Source organism: Hordeum vulgare, chromosome 5H (genome assembly GCF_904849725.1).
Source record: "Hordeum vulgare subsp. vulgare chromosome 5H, MorexV3_pseudomolecules_assembly, whole genome shotgun sequence".
Lineage (NCBI taxonomy): Eukaryota > Viridiplantae > Streptophyta > Magnoliopsida > Poales > Poaceae > Hordeum > Hordeum vulgare.
The window spans coordinates 520906852-520918130 of record NC_058522.1 but is presented as its reverse complement, the minus strand read 5'-3'; the positions used below and the strand labels follow the sequence as shown (position 1 = coordinate 520918130).

Below are 11279 nucleotides of genomic sequence, written 5' to 3'. Positions count from 1 at the left end.
AAAATCTAAAAAGAACCAGCAACGTAGGCATACACTTTTCAAAATCAGAACAAGGGGCTGTCTGGGATTAGTGTACCTGGGCCAGTTCAGGCTCTGCGTTATATGAGTCTGTATACTGTTATTTTATTTATGTTGATATAAAACATCTGGATTCAGGTTATATCCAGTGCCATGACTACCTACATAGATGGCAAATGTCATGTTTGAAAACTCTGCAGGAACAATTTCAAGGTTGCTGCAGAATATGCTACCATGTTAGTGCAAATTAAACAGAGAACCATGCTTTCTCTATGGCTTAGATGTTTGAATAGGGCATGCCATGACAGAAGATTGAAAAGAAGTGGTCAACACCTTTCAATTATCTCTCTACCACCATGTGTTTCCTTTTTGCAGCATGTTTGGAAATTCCACTCGAAGCCGAACGGACAAGAAAATAACTCTACATGTGTGGAGTACTATTGTTTCATGTGAACTGCCATAAGATTGTGAATAAATGTCTGACGTCTGACTTGCTAAATGTTACTCATTAACAACTGCAAATAGTCATAGTAGAAACGTTGGTTCAACAGCACAGATTAAGTCAAATGGATTCTCATATGGAGCCACAACGGATCCAAGCAAAGTTGTATTGTATATTTTTTCCTCAGCTTCAACAGAAGTTGTAGCAGTTGAGTTCAGATGGTGAGAAAGTGGCAGCTCAGGAACCTACAAGCTTATTATGATCTTCATCAACAAAACATTTACTCAGACTTCATGAAAACAAAATGCTATTATTAAAGATATTTTGATGGCTTGGCTCAGTGCGAAGAAGCAAAAGACTGTTCTAATGTTGGGCCATGGAACCCCTGATTCCCAGGATGGCATTCAAGCTGGCGTTTTAATGTTCTTATCTTTCTAGTGCTGTTATTTAAATTCCACCCTTTATGGCCTGTATCGTATCGGTGCTGTGTAACATTGACGGTTATTTCATTTCAAGTAAATGGAACAGGGCGATGAGCCTTTTGATCTAAAAAAGGGATATTTTGATGTGTAGATAGTTAACTTATATTTTGTTGTCGATGCTAAGGGTATGCAGACAGGTGATAACTGTTGTCAACAGAAAAAGTAATCTCACATAATCACCAAATAACCAAATAATATGGTTAACTGTATAAACATTACCCAATGCTGGTCTCAAGTAACAACATTCTATACTGGTACAGTTAATGCAGCAAGTATTTTAATATCCAAACATAGATGGAACAGAAGGGTTTCTGTGAGTGTTTTCATTTTATCTCATCACAATATATGCCTGATTCGAGTTTCATTTTATCTCATCACAATATATGCCTGATTCGAGTTTTTCCTTAGAATAGATACATTTTCAACTTTGATATCAATGAGAAAAACCTTGTCACGTACATTACTATTTAGGCAGTATCCTTTCAACATATATGTAGGTTCTCGTTAGTAAATCTGGAGCAAGGCTGCAGATTTTAATCCTTCGGTTTTATAAAGATATGAGTGGCAATGTGGCATCCATGTGCAACAACTTGGTAGATAAAAAAGAATTCACTGAAAATCAAACTATAGCAAGGATCACCCAATTGATTTGCTATGGACAGAGAACAACTTCTAACCAGAACATGGAAGAATTTATTTGCAACTTTGCAGGTATATGGGTCCTTATAATTAAAAATACATAACTATAAAATAATTGTGATCAGCAGTCTTTTTATTGAACACGAGAGAATAGCACATTAGTGAAGGAAAAAAAAGGCATCATGCTTTCAGTAATCTACCCGAAAATCTAAGATATATAAGATTAACTTAGGTGAAGCCACCATGCTACAACAAGGATGATTTCACTTAATAATCACCAGCTACTTCTCAAAAACAAGCACCATCTTCTAGTAGGTTTTGTACCTGTTATAGAAGTTGATTGTACATTCTGTTGTTCAGTTTCCAAGCATATTCATGCAATTCAAGCGCACATCACCACCAACGTCACAAAACCAGCTATGATGCAGGTTCTTGTTTCAGTTAGCGGCTTGCTGCAGTTCTCCAGTCTCTCGCACTGAGGAATGACTACTGTTCTCTGTATCCTCGTCATCACTCTCCTCGTCCTCTGAAGCAACACCTGCTTCGATGTTCTCCCCGTCCTCGTCTTCATCCTCCTCATCATCATAGTCCTCCTCATCTTCCTCGTTCTCCCCATCTGCACCGTACTCCTCTCCCATCATTTGGTCGCCACGAATTGTCTTCCTCTCCTTGCCCTTGGCTTTGCCGGCCTCCTCCCTCCCCATATGCATCAAATGCAGGAACTGATACCTTATCCCCATCATTGGGTGCTTGTCCACCAACATATGCCTCCGGTAGGCTTCCCGGAGCACCACTGTTTGGGTCCTCAGCTTATGCGACAGGTAGAAAATCCCTGGGTGCCTCGCGAGCACCTTCCTGAACCCCGGTGGTAGCCGTAGAGCCTCCCCAAGCTTGACCAAAACCTCCTTCTCCATCTTCTTCCCCACCGTCAGGCTGAGCGCCTCATGCAACACCGCCACAGTCCTCTTCTCGGTGATGTCGCTCCTAGGAGCCAGGTGTGAACCATCTTCGTAAGGCGAGATGTATGGCAGCTTCTGCCACTCATCCAGCCACTTGCGAACGTTCTTGTCGAGGTCAAATCCACGGGGGAACGAGAGCTGGAAGGCGATGGGGTCGCCGACCTTGTACCCGCCGGTCCGCTGCGCGTAGGACTGCACGGCCGACACGGCGAGGTCCTTCCGGTAGCAGACGAGCTCGAGGAGGCGGCCGTCGGCGGAGAGCGCGAAGTAGTCCGGGTAGTGCGGGAGGAGCGAGCGGGGGAAGTCGGAGGGGAGGCCGAGGTCGAGGCGGATGCGCGCGACGAGGTGGAGCGGGAGCGCGCGGGAGGGCGCGAGCATGAGGAGGCGCAGCAGGCGGTCGGCGGCGTCGGCGCGGGTGGCGTCGATGGCCTGCGCCTCGTCTAGGTGGAGCGTGCTGAGCCTGTGCGTGGGCGAGACGGTGACGGGGTGCGGCGAGAGCTCAAAGGCGGAGGCGTAGAGGCGGAGGAAGCGGAGCGGGCGGAACGGGAAGGGGATGGTGGAGGGCAGCGCGTGGAGCGGCACGGCGTGCGGCGGCGGCGCGGCCGTGAGCAGCGCGTCCTTGGTGAGGAGGAAGGGGACGAGGTGGCGCTCCCGCTCCACGACGTGGTCGAGCGCCCGGTCCCGGCCCCACGGCACGCGGGCCTCGAGCAGGCCCCGCACCGGGACGTAGAGCGCCGCCACCGGCCGGCGCGGCAGCATTTCTCCGGCGGTTTTGGTTGGGGTATGTGGAGTTGGTGGGGAGGAGGAGGCGGCGGTGGTCAAGGGTTGAGGGGCGAGAAGTGCGGATCGGAGATCGGACGGTGGTTGTGGTTTGCCGCTTTTAGCCTGCATGGTGGTGGGTTGGGCCCTGCGCTGCCCCAAGTTTCGGCCCACATACGCGTAGCAGTAGCAGCGAGCGAGCGGCTGGGATTTTCTTTCTGAATGACGACAGGAGAGATTGCCATCCATTCCATTCGAGAGGCATTCTGCTCTTACGATTACTGCTATCGATTCTGTGTCTTATCGGTCGATTGCAGATAGGAATTCTCCGTTGATTTGTGCTTCCGCGGTAGATATCTGATTTGCACGCAGGATCCATCCATTCCATTCGAGAGGCACGAGGAAGGAGCCTAGCTCTGGTTCGTTAATGGCCACAGCACCATGAGTGAATGGATGGAGTCAACCGGCGGCCTCCTTCGCGGCTAGCCGCAGATCATGTTCGGCAGCGGCCGGTATAAGACGCAATTCATCGACGGCGGCAAGAGGAAACTCGTAAGGTTAGATGCGGACGCATGTATCTCATTTCATGGGGGGTCGCTTGGAGGATTGGTGGTGTGGATGATATATGGATGCATGCACGTATGGTTTTTTTTGCCTCGTAGCTTAGGCTTGCTGACGACGCGAACGCGAGCGCGAGCGCGATGTCGTACGAGTCGTCCATGGCCGGGGTCGGCATGGGCGTCGGCGGCGGCGGCGGGGACCGGCGTCGGTCCGCCTTCCACATCGGGTACGCGGGCGTGGTGGGCGCGTCCCGGCGGCGGCTGGCGCAGCCGGAGCTGCTGGCGCGCGACGTGATCACGCATGGGTCGGCGCAGCTCCGCACGCTGGGGCGGTCGATCCGGACGGGCGCGTCCATGGCGGCGGTGTTCCAGGAGGACCTCAAGAACACGTCCCGCAAGATCTTCGACCCGCAGGACCGCATCCTGGTGCGCCTCAACCGCAGCTTTCTCATCTCCTGCATCATCTCCATCGCCATCGACCCCATGTTCTTCTACGGGCCCCGGGTGAGGGACGAGCAGCTCCCCGGGGAGAAGAACAACAACCTGTGCATCGGCATCGACGACGGCCTCGCCATCTCCACCGCCGTCGTCCGCACCCTGTTCGACATCTTCTTCGTGGCGCGCATCGTGCTGCAGTTCCGCACCGCCTTCATCGCGCCCTCCTCCAGGGTGTTCGGCCGCGGCGAGTTGGTGATCGACACCGTGGAGATCGCCAAGCGCTACTGCCGCCGCTTCTTCATCGCCGACGTCTTCTCCATCCTCCCGCTGCCGCAGCTGGTCATCTGGAAGTTCCTCTACCGGGAGGACAAGACGGCGGTGCTGGAGACCAAGGACAGGCTGCTGTCCATCATCATCGCGCAGTACGTGCCGCGCCTGGTCCGGATTTACCCGCTCTCCACGGAGCTCAAGCGCACCAGCGGCGTCTTCGCCGAGACGGCCCTCGCCGGCGCCGCCTACTACCTGCTCTGGTACATGCTGGCCAGCCACATCGTGGGCGCCTTCTGGTACCTGCTGTCCATCGAGCGGGTGACCGACTGCTGGCGGTTCTCCTGCAACGAGTTCCCGGGGTGCAACCAGATCTACATGTACTGCGGCAAGACGGAGAGCAACGAGGAGTACGTAGAGTGGACCACCGTGATCAGGCAGGTCATCACCGAGAACTGCCAGCCCACCGACGACGGCGAGATGCCTTTCGACTACGGCATGTACTCGTCGGCCGTCACGTCGGACGTGACCGCCTCCAAAGACATGACCACCAAGCTCCTCTTCTGCCTCTGGTGGGGCCTCGCAAACCTGAGGTAATTAACAACATTACTTACTTCACTATATACAGTTCAAGACAGAGTGAGTCCGTGCCTCGTTAATAAATTATTAGTTGGAATCTCCGGTCAGTACGCTGGGGCAAGGGCTCAAGACGACCATCTACACCGGGGAGTCGCTCTTCGCCATTACGCTCGCCACCTTCGGCCTCATCCTAATGGCCATGCTCATCGGAAACATTCAGGTCAACAATCTTTCTTCTTTACAGTACTACTGTACGTAGTAGCCTATAAGCCTAGATAGCCCCGCACCGCACTGACGAGATGATGGATGGATGGATGGATGGATGGATGGATGGATGGATTGCAGACGTATCTCCAATCCCTGACGGTGCGGCTGGAGGAGATGCGGGTGAAGCGGCGGGACTCGGAGCAGTGGATGCACCACCGGCTGCTGCCGATGGAGCTTCGCGACCGCGTCCGGCGCTACGACCAGTACAAGTGGATCAACACCCGCGGCGTGGACGAGGAGGCCCTGGTCCAGAACCTCCCCAAGGACCTCCGGCGCGACATCAAGCGCCACCTCTGCCTGGGCCTGGTCCGGAGGGTGCCGCTGTTCGCCAACATGGACGAGCGCCTCCTGGACGCCATCTGCGAGCGCCTCAAGCCGGCGCTCTACACGGAGCGGACGTACATCATCCGGGAGGGCGACCCCGTGGACCAGATGCTCTTCATCATCCGGGGCAGCCTGGAGAGCATCACCACGGACGGCGGCCGGAGCGGCTTCTTCAACCGCAGCATGCTCCAGGAGAGCGACTTCTGCGGCGAGGAGCTGCTCACCTGGGCGCTGGACCCCAAGTCAGGGGTCAGCCTGCCCTCCTCCACGCGCACCGTCATGGCGCTCTCCGAGGTCGAGTCCTTCGCGCTGCACGCCGAGGAGCTCAAGTTCGTCGCGGGCCAGTTCCGCCGCATGCACAGCAAGCAGGTGCAGCACACCTTCCGCTTCTACTCGCAGCAGTGGCGCACCTGGGCCGCCACCTACATCCAGGCCGCGTGGCGCCGCCACCTCAAGCGCAAGGCGGCCGACCTGCGCCGCAAGGACGAGGAGGAGGAAGGCCGCTCCTCCAGCTTCAAGACCACCATACTCGTGTCACGCTTCGCGGTCAACGCGCTGCGCGGCGTGCACAGGCAGCGCTCCTCCAAGCGCGATCAAGGCGAGATCATGATCCATGTCCCAGTGCCAAAGCCGCGGGAGCCCGACTTCGGCGCTGATGATTGACTTGCCTCTGCCTCCGATCCGGTTGCATACTACACCACTACTACTATTAATATCCTAATATCCTATACTATACACAAGCATGCGAAATCAAACCACCTGACCTTCATAGTTTGACTGTTCTGTTCTCTAGACAAGAAATAGCATAGCCTTCCTCATATTTGATTGTCTTCTGTTGTTTTGTTTGCACTACCATAATCATGCATTACTTGCGAGAACACGAGATTCAACAACAATAATGATAGACCTGCAAAGAATATACAAATGTTTCACTTAACTTTTCAAACTAATTCTTAAAGAAAAACGATCTAAATCATCCGGACGATTTCTTCAGAAATCAGCTGTCACGTTCAAGATATGATTCTATCCTTATTTTGGCACGAGGGCTTCGACACAGATAGAAGCGCATCTCGTCGTTTTTGCAAGAATGGATATCGTTTCAAGTACAAATACTGAAAATATGAGTATATGGAATTAGCTTACACTCGTCACAAGCTACATCAAAGTCACAACAGTACAGTACATACAATCATCATGTAGAAGAGCAGGGTCCGACTACGGACAAAAACAAACGATAAAAGAACGACGTCCATCCTTACTATCCCAGGCTGCCGCCCTCGAGCCATCGTAGATCGACGAAGAAGAATAAACTCCAAATGAACAATCATCGCGCTCACATCTTAATATCACTTTACATATACCTGCAACTGATGTTGTAGTAATATGTGAGCCCCAAAGGACTCAGCAATCTCATTTACAAAAGGTATCAAGACTAGCAAAGCTTAATGGGTGAGGTATGGTTAAGTGATGAGGCTGCAGCAAGCGACTAAGCATTTATTTGAGGTGGCTAACTTACGAGTACAAGAATAAGAGGAGGAAGATCTACGCATAGCGGACGTGAACTACTGAAGGTCAAATGAATGATCCTGAACACCTACCTACGTCAGACATAACCTCACCGTGTCCTCGATCGGAGAAGGAACTCACGAAAGAGACAGTCACGGTTACGCACTCAGCTGACAAGTTTTAGTTAAGTTAACTTCAATTTATCTAGAACCGGATATTAAACAAAGTTTCCACGTTGCCACATAACCGCGGGCACGGCTTTCTGAAAGATTTAACCCTGCAGGGGTGCACCAACTAGTCCATCGCAAACTAACACATGCTGCGACGGAATGACCTCGATCAGGGAAACCCGTGGTCTCCTCGGGTTCCTATTGGCAAACCTCAACCTCGAGATAACGCAAAGCAATCCCTCACACAAGACGCTCGAGAAAGGTAAAACAAGTCCAGCAAGGCCGTCCGTCGTGTCAACGATCCCGATAGGAGCCGCCTATCTCGTTCTCAGGACACGACGGATGAGCAATACATACGGTGGCCGGATAGACATCCCCGAGTTGCCCCGGCTGGCCCCGCAAGTGGCTTTGTTTTTGGACCAGCACCATCAACACTGGCCCTCCCTGTATTATGTTGAATTACTCCTCGGGTTCATGGCGCCCTATGTTTTTCAGTATTAACAGAATTATTATGTTGGACAAATATAGTACCAATGTTGGGCCTTGCCAGACGAGCTTTATCCCAAAGCGAGTTTAAGCAAACTGCCATGAAACAGTTGTAAATTGCCACCCCAATGTAGAAACTGACTGCTCACCTTTCGCAAATGTCATTCTGACTGGAAAACGGTCGTTAGCTATTGACGTCCTTTTCTGAAGGATTTATTAGAGGTATGGACCTATGAAAGAAAGCGCTTGCCTTCAGTCGACGGATCGCATACGAGCGATTCATCGTGTGCTATGTGTGACGTGTGTCTTCTTTCTGCAACATCATGTGTGTTGCAAATTGCTTCCCACAACAACACCCATATTGGAAAAATAGTAAAGACAAAAAACTGAAGAAAAAAAAAATCTGCAACATTATTTGTGTTGCATTTTATTTTTCGCAACAACATCCATGTTGCAAAAATAGTAAAGAAAAAATAATTCCGCAATATCATCTATGTTGTAAAAAGTTTCTGCAAATATGCTTTGTTACAAAGTGTTCTGCAATACAAGCCTTGTTGCAAGGATGAGCACTGTACTAAATAGTGAATACTGGATGAATATAGGTCTAACGACGGTCAAACCGGTGGATATTTTAAAATGATCCGTCCGCTGACGCGTAGCGGAATCAATGAATCTCTGAAAGCAAATTTGAGGATGAAAATTGCACTTTGGCATCCGACCCTTTTAATTTTTTTGAGACAAACTCTCAAGTTTTATTCATTCGCCACAATGTTTATAGGGACAAAACCAAGACCATTGGATTGACCTAACCAGACATGGCGGCCAGCCCCCAAGGAATAAAACTTGCCTCATGAGTTTGTGACTCTCGACATACGAGCTCCTAAATTCATGACTAATGTTACATAAAAGAAAGGTAGACTTGTGTCGAACAATTTCATGAACAATCGTCTCATACGCTCCTCCGTTCTTTTGTTGTATGTCATCAACAACCACCTTCAATCTAAGGCAACTTGAATTATTCTCTCATATAGATCATCCGCTATTTCTAGGGACTCCCTTATGGCGAGTGCTTCCAGGGTGGCCGGGTCAGATATGTGTCAAAAGAACTATCACCGAAGCACCCAGGAAACCACCTTGTTCATCCCGACAGATAGCAGCAACCGAGCCATGGGATCTCCCCCTCCAAATGGCTGCACCAGTGTTGATCTTTGCTAGACCCGACCGTGATACAGATCATTGATTTGGTCTGCTTTGTGGCGGACTTTGTGACGGTGCCTCAACCATATTTTTTTAGATATTTATGCTTCCCCTTTATTCCACAAAAATCATAACAATACAGGGATCATGGGGATTGATAAGCCACAAGTGGCGCCCCGATGGAAGCTGAAAAGCATAAGAGGCAACTAAACTAGCATCCAAAACTGAACTAGAGACTGAAGTAAAACTACAAAGATTAAAGTTGATACATCTTTTTGAAATCTCGTGGATGATTGAGCAATTCACCCCTCCCTTCTTCTCCTGAATATCTTTCAACAGTTGCTTGTTATTATTTGCAATAACTATCTGGCTAATACCCAGATTCTCGGCTAGGCATTGAGCCTCACGACAAGCAATTACATCCAGTTTTTTAGCATCCACCAGACCTGGCAAAACGAGTGTAGAGGAATCCAAGTACAAGCCATGCGTGTCTCTGCATATAGCTGATACAACGTCAAGTTATCCGTCCTCCGAGCTCTTACCAACACATGTAATAATGGTCCTGCCAACCTGCTGGTCATTTTCCCTACTCCCTCGTCCCATTATCGCATGTGAGACTAGGTGTGTATGGGATGACTGAGTATAGAGCAGCTTGCGGTTGGAAAAGTTTATCTCCTCAATAAAGCTTTGGATGAATCCATTCATCGCCATTGGGCTCTGTAAGATTTCTTCATGTATTGCTTTGTGTCTCGCAGTCCAAATAGCCCATAAAGTGATCACCATTTTTGTAAACTTATCATGTGATAGCGTTTCCTGCAACTGAAACAACCATAACTTTGGTTGAGGAATCTCTGTATTTGATAAAGCTTCGACAATATCATCATTAGATAGAGCCCAAACACATCTAGACATCAAGCAGTGAAGTAAAGAATGGGTCCACGAATCTGGCATGCTGCAGAGAGATCAGTAGTCATTTGTACTCATATGTCGATGACGTCGAACATCCTCTATTGGTAGCAAGACTTTGGCCAACCTCCAGAGGAAGCTCTTAATTTTGGACGATACCCTCAAGCCCCAGAGCAAGCTCCACGCCGATTCCTCACGAGAACTGTCCGAGGTGGAATCAAATCCTTGCAGAAGGTTATTCGTAGAGTTCCTTAAGCGCAACAACAAATGATAGCACGACTTCACTGAAAAACCCCCTCGATGATCCGGTTGCCAGCCCCAAAAATCATCCATCGACATCGTGCATATAGGTATATTATAGATAAGTTTTTTGTCTTGAGGAAGAAACAATCCTTCGATCAGCATTGAATTCCATCCCACCATTGAGGAGTCCATAAGCTGAGAAACCAGAATAGGAGGATTATTAGCCAAGCATGCCAACGGCTTCATCGCATAGGTTCCTCGGAGCCAATTATCATACCATATTTTTGTTGATTGTCCATTCCCAATTCGCGTAATGAGACCATGTGAAAGGGCATCTCTCCCGTCCAAAATAGACCCACTACTGGAATCAGAGATTTTGCCATCTGTTGCTTCTTTGCCGTCTCCTGGCTGATGGCAAAGACCCTCTTTGTCGTCTTTGCCATCAGCTCCCAGAAACCAGACGGCAAAGAGAAGGCTGATGGCAAATGTACTATTTGCCATCAGCCAGCTCTTTGTCGTCAGCTGGCTCACGGCAAACATCACTCACGCAGACGACAAAGAGCTCGGTTGGCCCACCCCGCACCCCCTCTCTCCCTCCTAACGACCTCTCCCTTTGTCGTCTGCTTTTCTCCTCTGTGTTGTCGGGAGGCGGACAACAAACAGGGTGCGCCCTAACGGCCGTTAGCCCCACCCCCACGCGCCTCTCTCTCACCCCTAACGGCCACCCCACACCCCTCTCTCTCACCCTCGACACCACCGCCGCCGCCGCGCCCTCCTCCGGCCTCCCTGCGTCGCTGCCCCTCCTCCTTCGGCCTCCCTGCGCCCCCTCTTCCTCCGGCCTCCCTGCGCCCCCTCCTCCTCCGGCCTCCGTGCGCCGCCGCCCCCTCCTCCTCCGGCCTCCCTGCGCCCCCTCCTCCGGCCTCCCTGCGCCGCCGCCCCCTCCTCCTTCGGCCTTCCTGCGCCCTCCTCCGGCCTCCCTGCGCCCCCTCCTCCCTGCGCCCCCTCCTCCACCACGCCCCCTGCTCCTCCCCGGGACC

General features: G+C 50.8%; 2 protein-coding genes across 2 annotated transcripts; one reads left to right on the top strand and one right to left on the bottom strand.

The window, feature by feature from the left end:
• Window positions 1-1688: 1688 nt before the first annotated feature.
• On the bottom strand, window positions 1689-3314 carry LOC123398199 (protein WHAT'S THIS FACTOR 9, mitochondrial-like). Its single transcript, XM_045092698.1, has one exon. The coding sequence runs from the start codon at window positions 3297-3299 to the stop codon at window positions 2019-2021; it is 1281 nt and encodes a 426-aa protein (XP_044948633.1). The 5' UTR covers window positions 3300-3314; the 3' UTR covers window positions 1689-2018.
• Window positions 3315-3505: 191 nt separating this feature from the next.
• LOC123398594 (putative cyclic nucleotide-gated ion channel 9) lies at window positions 3506-6627 on the top strand. The gene is made up of 4 exons (XM_045093051.1): window positions 3506-3856; window positions 3962-5157; window positions 5252-5363; window positions 5489-6627. Exons 2-4 carry the CDS (start codon window positions 4001-4003, stop codon window positions 6395-6397), a joined length of 2178 nt encoding a protein of 725 aa, XP_044948986.1. The 5' UTR covers window positions 3506-3856; window positions 3962-4000; the 3' UTR covers window positions 6398-6627.
• The last annotated feature ends 4652 nt before the right edge of the window (window positions 6628-11279 follow it).